Raw genomic sequence first — 18,678 nt, forward strand, 5'->3', positions numbered from 1 at the left:
GGACAAATCTGAAATAGTAGTTACTTTCATTGAAAAATTCCAGTTAATGTCTTCTCTGTAATTTCTTCACTTTGCAAAGTGGTTCCGCGGGCCGGATATGAACCTCTGGCGGGCCGGTTTTGGTTTTACAGCTGTGAATCAAATCTTCCTCTTCTTTTTTTCTTGTTTCAATAACTTTAACAGTTTAATTTCTTGTAGTAATATTTAGCTAAAACATTCTATAAAAAATGACCATTTAAAATGTTATTTTTACCTATGAATTAAAATCATATTAGAAGCAATTTTAACAAGGTGTGCCTATAAATAGTAGTAGCAGCATATTTTGCTAGGTGTAGCTCATCTATCAATTGAGTGTATGTGATGTTGTTCATCAAGTTCCCTTGTTATACAAATAAAACTAGGGCTTTGATTAAAACTCAATTATCAATTTTAATTAATCACTTCATGGTTTGTCATTTGTCACTTTCAGCTCCAATAAGCCCTTCAAAAATTGTTTTTTTATTAGTACAAAAATATAAAGAAAGAAATGAGTTTCACCCATCAGTTAATATACAGTACAATTTATTAAGTATCTTTTTATAAAGTTTTCATTTTACATAATTTCCCAAGCTTTAAACATAATACAGTTAGATCTAAATGCAGCCCAACATTTACAGGCAATATACAACTTAAACTTTCTCCATAGGGAAAACATCAGTATATTGTTGCTTTTTCAAGTATCCGAACCAAGGTTGTTTTAAAAAAAAACTAAAAACATTTTGTTTTGCTACAATATTATTTCAAAATGAAATGATTCAGAATTACTCACAAACCATCATAATGTTACCAAGGGTCTGTTATCTTTCCAATAAATGAGTTTTTAAAAAAAGTTCTGAACAGGCCAAATTTTAATAGCAATTTGGGGGAGAGATTTGTGTTGTCATGGCATGCTGTTATACAGCACTTTAGATGGTCCCAGGAAAAATAAATCAAATGATCAAATTTGCACTGAAGAAAAAAGTTATTCTCAACATGAAACAAGCAACATATTATCTTAAAATACAAAATCATCTTTACATGTTACACATAACATACACATAATACTTTAATAAAGTAATAGCAGAAGGGCTTAACATCAGATGAGTGTGCTACTCCATATCCTTTCACAGGTCAGTACATTCAGATTATATTAGGAGAGCACAACATGTTGCAGTTTTAGCAAGTGCTAAAATGCAGATCTGCTGCTCAGTGACACTAAACTGAAATGTTCACAGTGCTAGCTTTGGAGAAATAAAGTTTTGAAAAAAAAAGCACATTAAAGTGATTCATACTAAATTGAAGGGTGACATGGTCTCAACCAATAAATCCGACATCCACTTGCTGCAGACAGACAGCACTGCTATGGGCTCTTACTTTATAAACAATCTCAGAGTAATGCATTTACGGCATGCAAGCACTCATCGCACTACCATTTTCCTGCAAGACAGCATTGAAACACATTTATTTTACCTTTTAAATCAATCACATTCAGAATTTCATCTCAATCAGTATCTAAAAATAATTGAGCTTTTAAACCAGACAATGTTGAGGCATTTGTGTTTAGAGGGCATGTAGATGTGCAAAAGGATCCTATTTGGCAAAAATAATTCAAAATATATTTGGGGCTGTGAAAAAACTGAACTTGTGGTTGTGCAAAGTGTAAACTTGCAGGGGAAACACAACATATTAATAAAAATTAATGTTCCATTTAAACCCTGGCAAATGTGCCTGTTTTGCTTTTCAGTGGCCATTGTTAATTAGCATTTTACATCAACTTAAGGTTTTTTCACAATCAGGGGATTTCTGTATCACATTGAACGCAACAGCCAGCAGGGGGAGCTAGAGTTGTATGCAGCATTAACAAGGACTGCAGCTCCAGTTCAGGAGCTTTAGGTCGGTCCGTGATTTTACTCATACCTTGCTGCATGTGCCTGTCTGGAGAGGAGGAGCTCCTCTAAATCACATTTCCAATGTGCTGCTGGTTATGGCGGGTCAATCGCTCTGAATCTACACTGTCACAACCCTCAAACCTGACGTAGCCTCTCAAGTACATGATGTACTGTTGGTTAATCCACAGTGATATTGGGAAGTCTAGCCACCAGCTAGGACCTACAAAAGCACTGTCACAGGGTGCTGTCATGTAAAGCAACCACTGCTCTGTTGTCTGCAGCAATCACACACGGTCAACATGAAGACTATTACCCACATGCAGCCTGGCATATCTTAATTTCGTGATCAAGATTTCTGGATGCTGTGATCGACTAGTTCCAAAGAGGACCAAGTTTTGTCTTGTTCCCATCTTTTTATCAGCTGTATCGTCTTTGAATGATAGTGGATCTCTGTTTCTGATCAGCCAGGTGCCTTTTAGCTCTCCTGCCCTCACTGTGGCCTGGTCTGGCCTGGGCAGAGGCCTGTGGTTCTGCCCTGTCTTGGGGTGTCTCCTCCATCCAGCCTGATGGTCCCATGGGTGATTTTCAGGCCAGCTTTAGAGTGCTGATGGGGAACGAGGGCATGGTCACCATTGTCACAGGGTTGAGCACTGTCTGACCCACCAGCTGCGGATGGTGGGTCACCATTTGGGTCTGCTTGCTGACGATGGCAGTGGTAGTTTGGCTCGGTGCAGTGCCGTTCATCTGAGGGTGGGTGTGGTTCAGGGTATGGGTAATGTGACCAACTACAGCTGGCTGTGTGACAGCCACCGACTGGGGATAGAGGGCAGGTAGATGCTGGCCCAGGTGAGCCACAGGATGCACAGTGATGTGGCCAATGGGCTGGTGGGCGGGGGCTAACTGGACAGAGCTAGTTGTGGTGGAGGGAGCCAGGTGAGCAATATGTTTTGGACCCCCTCCCTGGATGACGTGGTTGACAGCCTGGATGACTGAGGGGTGGGACACTGAAGCGTGGGCGATCACTGTAGGGTGAATGCTTGGCATTGTTACCATCTGAGTCTGGGGTGGGATCTGGGCTTGAGTAGGGATGGTAGGGATGGTGGATGTTGTGGCTGTGGGTGTCAGAGTGACTGCCAACTTGGGCACCGGCTGTGGAGGAGTCACAGGCAGTGGCTGGAGCATGGGTTGGTGAAGAGGAGCTTTCTGCTGGATAGAGATGTGTTGAGTGATGAAGGAGGTAGAGGTGGTGGTGGTGCTGGGTGCTGGGGTTGGGATCTGAATGGGCATTGCAGTCTTGTGTATCTCTGGTTTCATAGTTTGAGGCACGTTGGGTAAGGCAGTCTGTGCTCTCTGCGGTGCATCATCTTCAAGGTCATCGTCCATGACGTCTTCACCTTCTGTAACAGAGAATGTACTCTGAGTTATTACATGATAATATAAACTAACTTTCTTACTAGTTACTAAGCTGTGATATATACTTGATTTTGGTTGGTCAAACCCAACAACAACGGTGATTATTTCTCTATGCCTGAGGCAACCCTGGGAACAACCTGATCATACACTTCTTATAAAATCAATCCAGCACCTTTTCTTTTCTGCTTGTTGACATTATGGCAAAAACTTTAGTTTCTATCTTGGGCTGATCTTAAGAGACTATACCCTTCAGCCATCTCCTCCTGGGGGTCCTGCTCAACCTGTAGTGATTATAATTTGCATAAATAACCAGTGTTTTGGAGTTAATCGTGGTTAATCACATTTTAATCATGTTTAAACTATTTTTGCATTTTCCAAACAGGTTTTAAGTTCATTTTAATGTGAAGCTATTACCAGTGTCTTGATTTGGGAATCAAATTAATTCAATGAAATATATTTTACTATAATGATAATATACTACACCAGTGAGGGTTGAAACCATGACTTAGAAGACAGCTTTTAAGTGCTTATTCTCCTGGTCGTCTAGCCGTCTGGGTCTTCTTTAAAGTTACATGAGCCATTCAAAAGCACCATGGTGTCATGGCGGTAGCAGGATGGTAATCAAGTAGCTCCCAAAGTGTACAAATAGCACAGAATTTAAAAAAATGACGTGTTGATTTTGGACCTTGATCCCATTACAGGTAACTTCAACGCTGAAAGCCCTACTTTCAACACATTCTTAATACTTGTATCCCTGTAGACCTCCAGGACTTCCACCCTGAAAGTCAGTCTTACCTGAGGCAGTGGAGGTTGAAGCTTGGTCCTCCTCTGGCTGGACCGTCTGACGGAGCACTCGGTCAATCTCAATCACATCCATCCACTGGCTCAGCTCGTTCTTCAGCTCTGCTAATCGCTGCTGGGTGGCAATCTTCTCTCTGGCCAAACGCTCCATGTCGTGCTCGTACTCCTTCTCTTTCCGCTTCAACGTCTGAAAGGAGATGAGAAGACATTCAAAATAAAATAAAACCTCATTAATAGTTGCCTTTAATAACTCCTTGATGATGTTGGCTTTTGCCAATGAACACTCATATTGTTAGCAGTTTTTTCAAACGCGGATCAAGACATTAGCAGGAAAACTCATGTGCTTTGTGTTTTGTGTGAGGCTGCTGTCTGGCTCAGTATGACACTCTGCTCTGCTCATGACAGATCAATGAAACTAGTGCTGCAAAAGTCTCGAGTGGCCAGACAAGTTCCTCAAGGAGCAGGAATCTTTTCTGTATCAGAAAAAAAAAATTGGTTTCAGTAACTTTAATTAAACCTCCTGAACACATCTTGTAAAATGAATGGCAAATTAAAGGTTATTCGCCTGGCATTGTACTGTACAAAAACATGACTAACAAGGCCTTGTACAAAACAGTTTTTTCTCACATGAACAAATCATTTCAATGATATTAATTCTTCATTTGCTATCAGTGGATTCCTGTCCAACCCCTGCAGAAAATCAATATACCACCTGCTCAAATAACAAATAACTTCCTAAAATCTTAATAGAAAACCTGCATTAATTACAGTGTCTCTACAGCTGATTAAATAGGAAATGATCCAATGAATGATTAAAAAAAAAACTTGCAACCAGAGCCTGTGTGCTGGGAGCAAAATAAGCCACATGAGCAGGAGGGAAGGAGGAGGTGGAGGAGATGAGTATGGAAAATAGGAGGTGCTTCCAGGCAGCAGCTCTCTGTGACCTAATTTCCCTTAACCCGTCAGCTGGCAGGAGACATAACCAAGCAAACTGAGCGGAGCAACAGGAGGAAAGTTTAAAAATCTCTGAAAACTCTAATAAATGGGGAATAAGAAGAAAGATTTTTGCATTTAAACTATAAGAAAGATCAACACTCACAATAAATGGCAGTAAAGATCAGGTGAGGTTATGCTGTATGGGATTAGTGTTTTGAAATTGTATACAGAGTGTAGTTTATTATATTTCAAGTTCATCTTGGGCAAACTAATAAACACAGACATTCTGGGCGAGGCTTTAGGGAAATGACACTGTGGAATCTGGAACCAGCAACATGATGACTCAGGATCATAAAGAGTGGACTTCCTGTTAGTGCTCATGCCACTGTGTATTCATGTACATGAGATGTATCATTGTGTGTGTGAGTTTGAAGTACATGCGGGTGTCATCTTGTGTGCAAATTAAGAGGCTCGACCATATTGTACATTGAGGCTTTTGTAAGTATGATCCGTGCGTGTAGGACTACAGTACAAACTTGTACATAAATAGCAAATGGGGACAAAAGGCGGGCCTTGTGTAATTGGGCACCTGTCTCTGGTCCTTATCCAGGATTAGAAAAGCACGGGCCAAGCAGTCTGCGCCTGGACTCCATCCAACTTGGGAGTGATTTCAGTTCCCTCACACACAAATACAAACTCAGAAGAAGAAGTCCTACTCATGTATGAGTTTGGCAGAGGAAAGATGTGACAACGACACAGTTAAGCTCAATTAAATCCATATAAATGAGTTTTTAATCTGGTTATTAAATTAAAGAAAACTAGTTTGAGTAAAGGCCAACACTGATAAAAAAAATAGGATAATGAAGTATGGCCAAAATAGTTTCTATATTAAATATTCTTGACACATATCCCTGGAGACCGAGAGGTAAACTCAGAGGGATTGTGTCATCTTGACTCTCGCTGAATTGACTTATCTCAAACCAGGAATGACGCATTGGCTGGTGAATATTACCTGGCTGATTCGGGCCTATCATAGATACAGTGCTATCACAGTATACATTTTCACTGTTCAACCTCAGGGTTAGCATTGGGGTCTTGTTTCACCCTATTTCCCACAACCTGCAGCTAACTTATATTTTACCTACTTCAGTTATTTGTCCAAGACAGAAGTGTCAGAGTTTATTTGCATAAAGTGCCAATCCATATAGAAAAGGTCTATTCAAAGCGTAGAAACCGCTGTATGGTCTGCTGTAGTCCTTACTGAAGATATTAGACCCTTTGAAATTGGTATCCATATCACTCAGTCTGGCTCTACCTTTAAACCCTGGGTGCTTTGTGTCTGATGTACAAAAAATGCAATACACAGACTCCTCTGCAGTTTCATAGTCTCAAATATCTGCAAAGAGATCAGTTAGATTGATCAGTCTAGATCTGTTTGAAATGCTTGTTTCCAAATATGGATCAAGACAAAAATTAGAAAATAACCGTCTGTTAAAAACAAACAGAGAGGAAAACACCTCCCACCATGCTGTGGTCGAGTGCTTCGGAAAAAGCACAAGAATTCAAACAATGAAGTAGTTGTATTTGAAGAGCCGTAGTCAGTCTGAGTAAGCTAACGTTATCCTCAGTCTCCCTGCATGATGTACCGAAATGCCCCTGTCTTTGGTTGTCATGGAAACAGCTGGAAACCGTCTTAAGGTTTTCTCTGTGACCCAAAAGACCGCGCACTCCTTAATGTTCCCTTTATGTTTTGTCTAGTTTGCTCTGACAGCATTTCAATGTGTTAAGATTTCTTGTGAAACTCAATCTGGGAGTAATTATGAGGAAGGTTTTCCACATGTATGGAGAACTGATTTTCTCTCTCTCCACTCACAGACGCTCACACACGTACACATACACATACACATGCACATACACACAGATACACCCACTCACACACACACACAAACACACACACATTAATCACATAACTTAAAAGGATTGTCAGATGGGCAAAACTAAAAAGAATAAAGAGTGTAGAAAATATGTGATTCGTGGCCGTCTACTTTTCGTCCTCTTGTTTTAGCCAGAAGCCTTACGTGAGTGGCGCCACAACTGTGCATGCCACAAACTATGACTCATGGAGATGGAAAATGCTCCACAAACACAGAGACCCACTGAACTCTAATGGTGGATGGGGCTCGTCTCTTTATAAACAGCTAGTCTGAGATTAACTCGGTAAAACCTGATTGTCGAGTACATTGCAGATAGATCCCACATGATTTCATCTGCCTGTTAATCATGTTAGCAGGTTGGTAGGACACAAGGTGCCAAGTACCTTTTGTTTCTCTGCACATGGCCCCGCCTGGGCCTTGTTTGCATGTGAAAATCTAGATCTGTACAGGGCTCGGCTGCATTGTGTGTACGTGTGTGTGTGGAAGGTAAACACTGCTCAAGCGCTGTCACAAGCAATGCGAGTGCCGAGCACATGGCCCCACAGAGAACGGAAGGGGGGGGGGGGCGGCAGATAGCAGGGGATTGAAAGAGAGCAATACAAGCTGTATTCACTGACTCACTTCTGCAGCAGACGGCACAAGGCTGGGTTTCTTAAAGGGCCAGGAGCGCAGGAAGCCACGTTGCAGACATGCTGCTTGGCTTGGCTGACTGATCAGGCTTCTTTACAGAGGTCTTGTGACAGTGTGGTAACCATAAACCCTTGTCTCACAGTGCCTTCGAGCTGGAACTGTGCACCTCACGTGGTGCCTCACTTCAACAATATAAGGCTTGTCTTTGTAAAAATGTGAATCCTACTTTTTACAACGTTTCTATGAGCTGGTGACCACTGACCTAATTACCTTATAGTGACAAAAGACTAGCTGATAGTCCACACTGAGTTACTGAACATGGACTCTACTTTTATATGTAGTTGTCTTGTAGTCGTAAAATATTTATTACTCTAGAAAATGTAGCAGTCATCAGGTGTAAGTGTTTGACTCTCACATCAAACCATAAAGGAGGAGAGTGACACAGACTTCACAAAAATGTTACCAAAGATCTAAAATAAACCGTAAAACATTAAAAGCAGAAATCTGCTGCAAAGACAGGCTGATTATCTCTAATGTTCAAATGTGAAGGAAAAATGTCAAAGCAATCAGCACTACTTTGTTCAAAGGTAGTGCTTCTGAGAAACATGACAATAAAAGCACAATGTGATTTCATATATTAACAGTGCTTGAAGATTTAAACATATCCACATTCCTCGACTTCTCAACTCAAGTCATACCCGACAGGTTTCAGACGGGCATTAGAGCACCTTCAGTAGAGAAACAAGTTCAGTTGGCTCTGAGGGGTAAATGAAGCGCGAGAGGAGTAAACCAAGCCTTGTGTTTACCGCACCATGTTCCCTCCCTGCTGCTGGCAGCTAAGCCTGGTGGTACGGCAAGTCCTGCCTGTTGCAGTACTGGGCGGAGGCCCAGCACGGGGGATGACGTCACGCGGCTCAGGCTAGCCATGTGCTTGCTGCTCATGTGGCCTTAAAAGCTCAGAGAGGGAGGGAGAGAGAGAAGGAGGGAGAGGGGAGCTGGGAGGAGGAGCTCTGATGCATCGAGGCTTATTTTACAGCTTAAGCTTTCACAGCAACACTACAGGCTCCAGGGAGATCCTTTCGAAACAGAGCATTTCAAGTTAAAACCTAAACACCTCTCAATTGTGGGAGAGCATTTGGATTTCTTATTTTTGGTCACATTAACGGCATCATTTCAAACTTAAGTGAAATGAGAGGTGGAACTTTAACTACAGAGAGGTCTGCTGTGACTTTCTGTGAAAACTGGTACAAAAAAATCCAGCCACTTCTCAATTGACACATTATATAACAGTCACATTACATCAAATAAAATGTGATGCTTAGCCTAATTCCTCTTATTTGACCCACTCCTAAGCTAAGCGTCACTGTGTGCAGGCTGCCTTACTGCTACCAGCCCCGAAGAGGGAAAGGACAGAGGGGAAGAGAGGGGGGAGGCAGCATTCAGAGAGAGGTGTATGCTGGACACGCGTCTGCACCACCCATGTCAAGATGACAGTGTGTGCACGTGTTTTTTTCGTTCTGCTTGGGCTTCCTATTACCTTAAGTTCCCCTCTTTTGCTCCACCCCTCGAAAAACAAAACAATCACTTGGGCCAATAAAGAAGTGTTCCTATAACAAAGAGGCACGTAAGAGTACATTTACAGGAACAGCTTAACTCATCTGACCTACAACAGAAGAACAGTTATGGATACACTTCACCTCATTTACTCACTCAGCTAAATGAGGGTTTAAACTTTACATTTCGTCAGAAAGTTGGATCCAGTGTTGTGTTTTTTGTCTCCACTTCTATTTGCTTTCAATATCTCTGGGCTAGCTCAGCTGTTGAGAGGCAGGTCAGTCAGCCAGTCGGCAACATGCTGAACACCGTGTTGCTTAATCACACAGAGTGGGGGCAGAGGGAGGGAGATTGGGTGACGAGCTCTGCACCCACGCTGTCCTAGTTTTCCTCGGTATCCACGCGCACTGAGGAACAACAATACTGCTGCTACTCAGAGCATGGAGTCAGCAGCATGCAGTGCTCTGAAGCATTTACAGGAGAAATACCTTCGACACAACTAGATCAAAAAAGATATGAACAACAGGCTCTTCAACACTGGGAGAAAAACAAACAAGCAGGAGTATCAATGTAGACTGGGAGTTTTAGCACAGGGAAATAACGTGTAGCGAAACCAAACAAGTACATAACATGATCAAATTAGAGCCAACTTAGGTGGGCGTGACAAACCCCAGCCATGCTATGACACATAAAAAACGTACTACTAGGGAACTGGAACATAGACAAAAATATGCCAATAATATTTTAGAGGGAAGGATAGTCCAATGGGAGAACTCTCATGTTTAAAGCTGCCACCCTACAGTATCTATCTATAGGAGAAAAAGGACCCACTGTGACAGGCTCAACAGCGCAGTCACAGTCTGAGCGGTTAAACTAGGCCAGCGGTGGACCTTTGCACCAGCTGTTTACAACCACCACACTCTAACAGCGAGTGTCTGCCTCAAACACATGGTAAGACACTTGTGGACATAGCACACATTCCTAACACTAATCAAAGCACCTCTACAAAATGGTACAAGCTAGCTGTACAGTTTTCTAAAGACAGGAGGATCACAACATGTTTGTGTTTTCATTACGGTGCTCTTATTGCAGTCCATTTTTTTTCAAACGGCCCTCCTTGAGTACTCTGTGGCTCACATTGCAGCGTGGCTACAGAAGAATGGTGCCACTATTGTTCAGTAGTAATCATGAATGCCATTCATCAGTACAAACAAGTTGTAGCAAGGTTCACATGATGCATGACCAAATGCACGGCTAAAGTTTGCCGACTGGAAATAATGGCTCATCAGTTGCCATGTAATTTTGTTTGGCTGTGGATACAGTGAATGTGTGGCTCAATATATGGTGTTTTTTTATGGGTATAAGTCTTTGTCGGACTTACAGCAAAACACTTTGTAATAACAAAGTAAACTCTTTTTTTTAAGAAAGTTGACACCCGCATTAATCCAAATCTGTACAACCTGAAAAAAAAGGGGGTGAAGATGTCCGAGCACAAGATTTCTAATTTCTATGAAACATCCTGATAAATGGTGATGAGACAACCAACTACATTTCAAACCCTTCTTAGAGTTCACAAGTTTCGCAGCAAGACCTGGCAAAGCCAAAGCTTAGTGACCACTCGCTCACCTGAATGTATCTCAGCGCACTTCTCAGCACACACAGATTGGACGTCTTCTTCTCATCTATGTTAGGGATGTTCTTCTTCAGCGTCTCAAAGCACTCCTTTAAATGTGCTCGTCTAACAGACACAACACATAGAGGAGGGCTTTTAGAAAATATAAATGGCTTTCTTTCTGCAAATGCATAACTCTTTTCATTTCGTTATTGGCAAAAGAAAAAAAGAGAGCAAGCTCAATTTGGATTTAAACTGTAACTAACAAACAAAAGCATCCATTAGTTTCAGAGTAAACATGTGGAACTGAGGCCATAGTTACAACATAACACTACTTAATGTCAATAGCACAATACTATTCAGAAGTAACCATATTAATGTCCTCATATCTCTCTCTCTCTCTGTAAGGAGGCCCTGCAGCAGACAGGCTGAACCCACCTGTTTTTCTCAAGCTTGTTATGCCCCTCTCTTGTGCCTGCCCTGTAATAGCACAAATGAGAGCACAGTAAGAATTTAGTGTCAAAAAGGGCAATGTGACAAAGCTAATCAAAACCATGTAAAGAAGAGTTTATTTGCTTTTTAGCAGATAATTTTAGACAACATTCTGTTGTGTGTGTCCAATTTATAGAGATGATTTTGGTAGTTAAATGGCTACATCGTAACAGCCTCATAAATATTACATTGTGCTTATTTGTTCTTGATTAGAATATAAACAACACTAATATTTTAGTGATGTATTGAGGCTAAAGTTCAAACATACTTAGACTTTTAGTTGATGTATTGGTTGACAAAAATGAACAGATCAGTCAAAAACAATAGTATTTTGCAGCTTTGCTTTAATTACAAAATGGTTTGGACTCACCCTCCAGGCCTCTTCTTGTTGTCCAAGTGGCGACCATCATCGGGAGGACTCCCCCGACCTGAGGGGCCATTCTGTAGAGGAGCTTGCTGGAGCACAGGACTGGGCTGGGGCAGTAAGGTTTGTTGCTGAGGGGGCGAGACGATGGAGCCCTGGTAGCGCTGAACCAGCTGCGGGTGTGTCTGCTGCTGTAGTTTAGTGTTGTTGGTTGGGGCAATGATCTGCGGCTGATGGTGGTGGTTCTGTATCAACGGCTTGTGGTTGGTGGACAGCACAGAGGGCGGGTGGTCGGGTTTGGGTTGTGGAGAACGTGGCAGGGTGGCAGCGGGTGGTGGAGCGGCCGGAGGGGAGAGTGTGGCGATGGGGAAGGTGGGAGAGCCTGTAAGGTTGGGGGTGACCACAGGGATGGGGATGACTGTGATGGGCATGGAGGGGGGGGGCAGAGAGGGCGGGATTGGCGTGGGGCGGCACTCGGTGCGTAGCTCGACAGCTTTAAAAACATTGTTGGTGTGGATTGTTGTGTTATGGTTTACGTCAGAGCGGCTCAGCTCTGCCAGCTGCTCCAGACGCTGCTTCTCCCTCAGCTCATCCTCTGTGGAAGAAACAAGGCAGGTTAACAGGACTAAGTCTTTTCATACACACTTCAGATACTATTAAACACAAAACCACACCGTAGAACAACACATTGGTTGAAGTACAAAACAATAATTGATGACAGAAGCCTGGCGTTGATGATGATGATAATAATAATAATAATGAGAGTCTGTAAAAGGTAAAAAAAAAAAGGCTGTTCTTCTGCGATTAATACCAACTAACAAAACATCAATAAGAGTTGTGTCTTATTTCACACAGTTAAAGGTTAACACCTCAAAATTGAAAGCGAAAAGTGTCCAAACAGAAAAAGTAGAGTCAGACTTCATTATCCAGAACTCGTGTAACTGGATATCAGCTACTCACAACAGATTTCTGTTTATCAAAATTGCAGTAATGCCTAATAAATGATAAAAACGATAAGGAAAGGTGATTTTAATCCCTTACTGACCACAACCATTACCAAAATGTAACGTGGACAAATGGCTAGAAAACTGTGATAATACCACAGCCACAGTCCTCTGCCCATGTTTTATAATGGGAGTTGGAAGCGTCTACTTTAGATCTCTAAAATAATAAATACAAACAATGAGGTAAACCTCATCACAAGTCTGAAAATGTGTCTGAGAGTAACTTTTGTGTGAGGTATCTTGAATCAAGTAGAGGACACAACAAGGTGTGTGATGTAAAGAGTTAAATAAAAACACATCTCGGGGGTATATAGTAAGTATTGGAGATCAATGTTCCAATATGGTGAGTTGGCCATGTCATACTATCCCTTCACATTCAAGACCCCCCCACATACACATACACATACACACACACACACACACACACACACACACACACACACACACACACACACACACACACACACACACACACACACACACACACACACACACACACACACACACACACACACACTCCCTGTTGTGTCTGGATGCTGACTGCTTATTATGGCAGTAGTGATGTTCAGAGTTAATACTTGTTGTTGTGGTTATGAGGTGTTCTAGGGTCACGGTACACTGTTCACATGTCTGTTGCTTGTTCATGTCACGGAGTTCATCATAAAGCAACTGAAACTGCAATAATGTTAAAAATGATAATAAAATAATGTTTAGAATATAGCTGTACTTTTTGGTATATGTACAATGGTGTATTTCTTATTTGTTATTTGAGTTAAGGGGAGCATTTGACTTTTTCATATTTTTCCCTCTATATCGAAATGAGGCTTTTTGTATGAAAATCAACACTTGAAAAGTTGCAACACAATAAATAAATCCCCACTAATAATCTGCCACAACTGTATTTGTCGAGCTGCCAAAGAGTTCAAAGGTCAGGAACTTAACTACACAGCTTTTGTACACACACACACTCACACACAAACAAACAAACAATCAATCAATCAATCAATCAATCTTTATATAGCACCAGTCACAACAAATGTTATCTCAAGACACTTTAAAAGAAGGGCAGGTCTAGACTGTACTCATTGTTTTGATTACTTACAAAGCCTCAACATCAAGACAGGATAAGATTCAGTCCCATCATTTCGTATGAGACTTATCTCATCTTAATCCACCAGAAGCAGAACACTTAGCAAGTTACTTCCTTGGCACTCTTGGTGAGCATATTCTACCCTTACTATAATCATGAAAGATGAAGAAAACACTCTCTAGCTCTGAATAGCTTACTGTAAGGTCAGTTCAATAGTATCATACTTAACATGCAGGAGTTTCACTTTCTGCTGCATACATTTGCGACATTGCACCGAAAAGGCTGCTTAAAGTCAAAACAAGTAGAAAAGAACAAGATGTTCTGGTTGCTGTGCTGTGCAGCTTTTGTGCTAAATGTCTCACAATGACAGATTATGAATTTGTTGTTGTGGTTCTGACGCACCCGATGCTGAGCAGGTTCTCTTATCAAGTGAAAACCTATGAAACACCTATAAAAACAAGAGGGTTTTCTATAGACATTATATAACTGCAGTAGCACACAGAAACACTGGCCTACTTTTCTGCACACAGTGACCTGCTCTACAGTAGCAGTGAGGGAGGGAGGGAGGGAGGGAGGGAAGGAGGGGAGGAGGGGGAAGGACTCAGCTCTCTCAATGCAGCATGGCATGAGGAGCTGAAAGAGGAGCGAAACAGGAGCTCTCACTCTGAGCTCTTATTCTGAGCTGAACTGAAAATTACAAATATCTTCATGATAAAGACTAAGAACAAAAGCATACTGAGAGTTTGTAAAATCATGGAGAAATTGTTAGACATTTGGTGTACAAGCACATTAATCAGTTATAATGTACATGGTCAGCTTGTCTTCTGCAACAGGTCTGGATTGTCTCTGAGGGAAATCCATAAAGAGAATTGTGTCTTGAGCTAAGTTAGGTCTTTTCCAGATGTAGAAAGATAGCTTAGCCCTTAATGCTTGAAATCAGAGCTACTGAGAGTCAAATGTGTAGCTTCAAAATTATTTTCAGACTAGTAAGAGTATCCAAAGCTTTATTTTCTAGGACGGATTCATAAGCTTTTAACAAAATCATCCTCTTGGTGCTTGCATTTACTATTGGGGATTTGATAAATTGAAGACAACATGTTATAAAACGTTACCAAGACCAAGGTAGACGGATTGGCTTAAAGCCACATGTTGAATTGGCAGTGATTACAGATTACAGTCCATGAGTGAAAGGTGATTATCGGTCATGGTTCTAGGACAGTTCAAGGTTCCTGGATCTTACAGCTTTGCTCTCCATGAATCTCCATACTCAAAAATCAATTCACAAATTCAGGAAATGTGTTTTATACTAAGGTAAATAAATTGTCATTTATTAAAAGGTTATAATTAAACATATTCTGTTGAATGCCAAGTCATAGAATAAAACCTGACACAAATGTAGACAAATATAAATGATAAGGACTGGGGTTTGTGAAAAACTGCAAGATTGAGAAAGTTTGGAAAACTCTAGATCTGGATCTAGTATATCAAGAATTTTCATTTCAGCTTACAAATCCCAGCCAAGTTTCAAAACTATCTCTAAGCTATACAAAGGCCTCCAGGAGTTAAGAGTAGCGAGTACATCCTACATAAAGGAGAAATGGGAACGTGAGGGTAACTTTGCAAACTCGATGGAGAAGTGGGAGGATTTAAATGCCAAGCAATGGAAGTCAACTAACTCCCTGTCATGGAGAGAGTACAATTGGAAGAACTTGGTTAGGTTTTTTATAACACCTGTACAAAAACATTCAGAGGGGCAGACAGCATGTTGGAGAGGGTGTGGGACTCAGAGAGCAAACCACTTTCATGTGTTTTGGGATTGTTCAGAGATTGAAAATTACTGGAAGTCAATCAGAGATAGCCTGGAACAAGTTCTAAAAATCAAGATGGATTTATGTTTTCAGGTATTGTATCTAGGTAAGATGCCACCTCAACTTCTCGGCTTTTCCAGAGTGTACATGTTTAGAGTAATGCTGGTAGCCAGCAGAAAAGCCATAACAAAAAAGTGTTTATGTCAAGATTCACCTGCATTAGTAGATTGGTTTAATGTGATGCATGACATTTTTGTAATGGAAAAACTAATGTTTACTCTGAGGCTCAAAAGTGTTGCTTTTGATAACTGTTGGAAAGGATGGATTGAGTTCATTAACCCCCATAGAACAGATTTCAGGTAAATCTACAGCTGTACTGTAACTTCCTTATTTCACTGCTACACATGGACTGTTATGTTTTCTTTGTTTGTTGTTATTTTGTCTGTCCTCTTTGTTTTTGTTTTTTCTTGTGAAAAAAAGTGCTCATTTGAGAATGTGCTTTATAAATCTATCTTGAACTTAAAGGCACTATGAGGAGAAACAGCTGAGAAACAGACTGAAACCAACACTGATGCCTCTTTGTGACCTTCAAAAGCAAACAAAACCATAAACAAAAACACTGATATCTTCTCTGTTGTCATTTTTAATGCCTTAAACCACTCAGAGGGGGTAGGTGTCAGACCACATGATTGACATTTGGCTTCAGAAACATCCTTTTTTGTCTGTTTTCATGGCAAATAATCACATTGAGTGATAAATCTGGCTGTTTAAAGACAGCAGGGTGAGGTTTTTGTTGAAAATACTAATTTTGATGAATCTCCATCTATTATATTGTGAAAGCCTCTGATATCTGATGTTGTCACTTTGGAGAAGTTGGGATACTGTATTCGAGGAGAGTTCATCTTTTTAAAATAAAATGTGAGAAACCTCTGAATCTTCTAAATATGAAGTGCAATTTATAATGAATATGCTTGAGGATTGTTCTACTAATGTTCAATACAACTGTCTATTACAACTGTACTATGCTGGATTGATGAATGCTGGATGTGACTATTAGACAAACTATGCAAAAAGTATGATAAGATGTCCTGAGCTGTTGTCTTCAATGCGAAAATCAATAAAAAGAATGTTACAAAAAAAATAAAAAATACTACTTTTGCATGTGCAGAACAAGAGATAAGAGGTATAACTTTGTCCACAATGGGGCGCAAAAATTGATATAAATCAAAAGTTGCTCACAGCAGCTTTAAATAAAAAGAAAATTGAAAAAAAAAAGAAAACTGCAAAATTGTACTACGAAATTTAGCACACTAATTTTGCAGATGTTCCTCGGACTGCATGCAGTAGTAACTCATCTTCTTCAAAAACGATCTCTGGGAGGGGTTGCCCTGCACGCACGTGGTGAAAGGGGCGGGACCAGACCCCCATCCTCTGCTAAGAAACGGAGGCGTGGTTGATTGGTACACGTCATCGACAGACATTCAAAGCTCTTCACGAGCTTCTGAGAGGCGAGGGTTTTTTTTTTTTTTTAAATTAAAGACAAAATCAAGCAGACTTTGACATGTAGGAACATGGCGTTTTAGTACAAGAGCATGTTGTATTTCTTCAGAATCATTTAAGAGCACATCTAATATAGTGGGAGCCTGTAAATGGATCCCCCACGGACGATGTCAGGTCATTATGTAAAACGAGCTTGGCATACCCTGCGCCACCGCCCTGTATCCCCCCCATGTTTGAGGTTTTTGCCCTTACATTTTTAGTAGCAGTGTGGGTTTTCAGTCGTGAATAAACTTTTAAGCAAAAATCAGAAACAGAAAGGATCCACGTTAACCCTTAACCACGATGACTACATGCAGTCTGTAACAACAGTGTCTATGCAGCAGGTTTCAATGCAGAAACCCCCGACACTGCTGCAGAGCTGTGTGTGTGTTTATCAGCTATTGTGGACAGCTGTGATTTAGGTTGAGATAAAGATACATTGTAGCAGGATATAAAAAGGTAAAGTAGATACTATCCTCCAATGCGGATGGACATAAAAACGAATATGAAAGTAAAACTAAATTGTTGCAAAATGGCTTTCACAAATTCCTCTCAACGTTGTATTTTAAAAGCGACAAACCGGTTATTCTCATCCTGTTTTTTAACACCACGAATGACGCTGTGGAAAAAAACCTTTCACAAGGTATCTCTCACAGTTGAATTAAGTTGTCATTGTAACATTTGACTCCAATTTTAAGTATTTAACAGTTGATATTTAACATTTACCAACGTTCGAAAAACATCAGCTCTATTTTTTAATAAAACACCAACTTACCACGTGCTTTCTGTTGTTGCTGGGCTTGCAATTCCAAAAACTTGGCTGCTTCCAGAAGCGTTTCGATGCTCATTTCTATTCCAGTTGGAAAAAACTGAGGTTTCTTTTATTCAAGAGACAGGCGATAATGCAAAACGCTATAGCGCCCGAGTACTACAGGGAGAGGTTCCCAGTATAAAGCTGGAAAAAGGGTAATCGGATACCCCCTCAGTAGAAACTCTACCACTTACGTAGGAGAGTTACAAACAAGATGGCGCTCAAAGTAGTGGGAACAAATAAGGTTTGTGAATCACGCACCGTTTGTAACCGCCCACAGACAGAAACACTGCCTCTCATGCACAGCAGCGAGGGGACAACAAAACACGGAGAAAGACACGGATTGGATTAATAAGTGTGTTACAAAGCTCTTATGAGCTGAGTCACGTCCGCTAGTGTTATAAAACTGGTGCTATACTCATCTTACTGCTGTCATTTTTCCCTTTAATACTAAGAATTAAAATGTATCATTACCAGGGTTCCCACTCTTCTCCAGAGATCATTTTCCAGGACATTTCAAGGACATTTTCAGTGATGATCAAGCTGGTGTGACAGTCTAAATTGAGTTCCTAAATAGTCTAATATGTTCGTCTCAGTGGAATTCTACATTGAAAGACATGCAGTCTATGGCTATCCATGAAGTCATCTCTTACATGCTTAAAAGTATGGCACATTGATTATAGAATAATGCAACCACAGATGTACAGCACTTTATTAGTGCAACCAAGTAACAATGATGGCCAACTCTCATCTCAGCTTTCTCTTTTCTCAAAAATATATATA

The 18,678-nt window shown here is 40.9% G+C and overlaps 1 protein-coding gene across 2 annotated transcripts; it reads right to left on the reverse strand.

Moving 5' to 3' along the window:
• Positions 1–544: 544 nt before the first annotated feature.
• On the reverse strand, positions 545–18,111 carry mnta (MAX network transcriptional repressor a). 2 transcript variants are annotated; one of them, XM_034700298.1, is made up of 6 exons: positions 17,860–18,111; positions 11,650–12,238; positions 11,226–11,267; positions 10,802–10,913; positions 4,116–4,308; positions 545–3,304 (listed from the first exon to the last, which is right to left on the reverse strand). In XM_034700298.1, the coding sequence occupies exons 1-6, from the start codon at positions 17,930–17,932 to the stop codon at positions 2,493–2,495; spliced, it is 1,821 nt and encodes a 606-aa protein (XP_034556189.1). In that variant the 5' UTR covers positions 17,933–18,111; the 3' UTR covers positions 545–2,492. The 2 variants fall into 2 exon arrangements, with proteins under 2 accessions (XP_034556189.1, XP_034556190.1); XM_034700299.1 differs by lacking the exon at positions 11,226–11,267.
• Between the last annotated feature and the right edge of the window lie 567 nt (positions 18,112–18,678).

This window comes from Notolabrus celidotus, chromosome 14, assembly GCF_009762535.1.
Source record: "Notolabrus celidotus isolate fNotCel1 chromosome 14, fNotCel1.pri, whole genome shotgun sequence".
Lineage (NCBI taxonomy): Eukaryota > Metazoa > Chordata > Actinopteri > Labriformes > Labridae > Notolabrus > Notolabrus celidotus.

Bases quoted from the DNA above. Each gene is read 5' to 3' on its own strand.
- mnta (XM_034700298.1), bottom strand. From the start codon at position 17,932: ATGAGCATCGAAACGCTTCTGGAAGCAGCCAAGTTTTTGGAATTGCAA. The intron at 11,268-11,649 runs GTGAGTCCAAAC...GTGCTATTACAG, and splicing joins AACAAGAAGAGGCCTGGAGG to GGCAGGCACAAGAGAGGGGC. The intron at 10,914-11,225 runs GTGGGTTCAGCC...TGTGTCTGTTAG, and splicing joins AACAAGCTTGAGAAAAACAG to ACGAGCACATTTAAAGGAGT.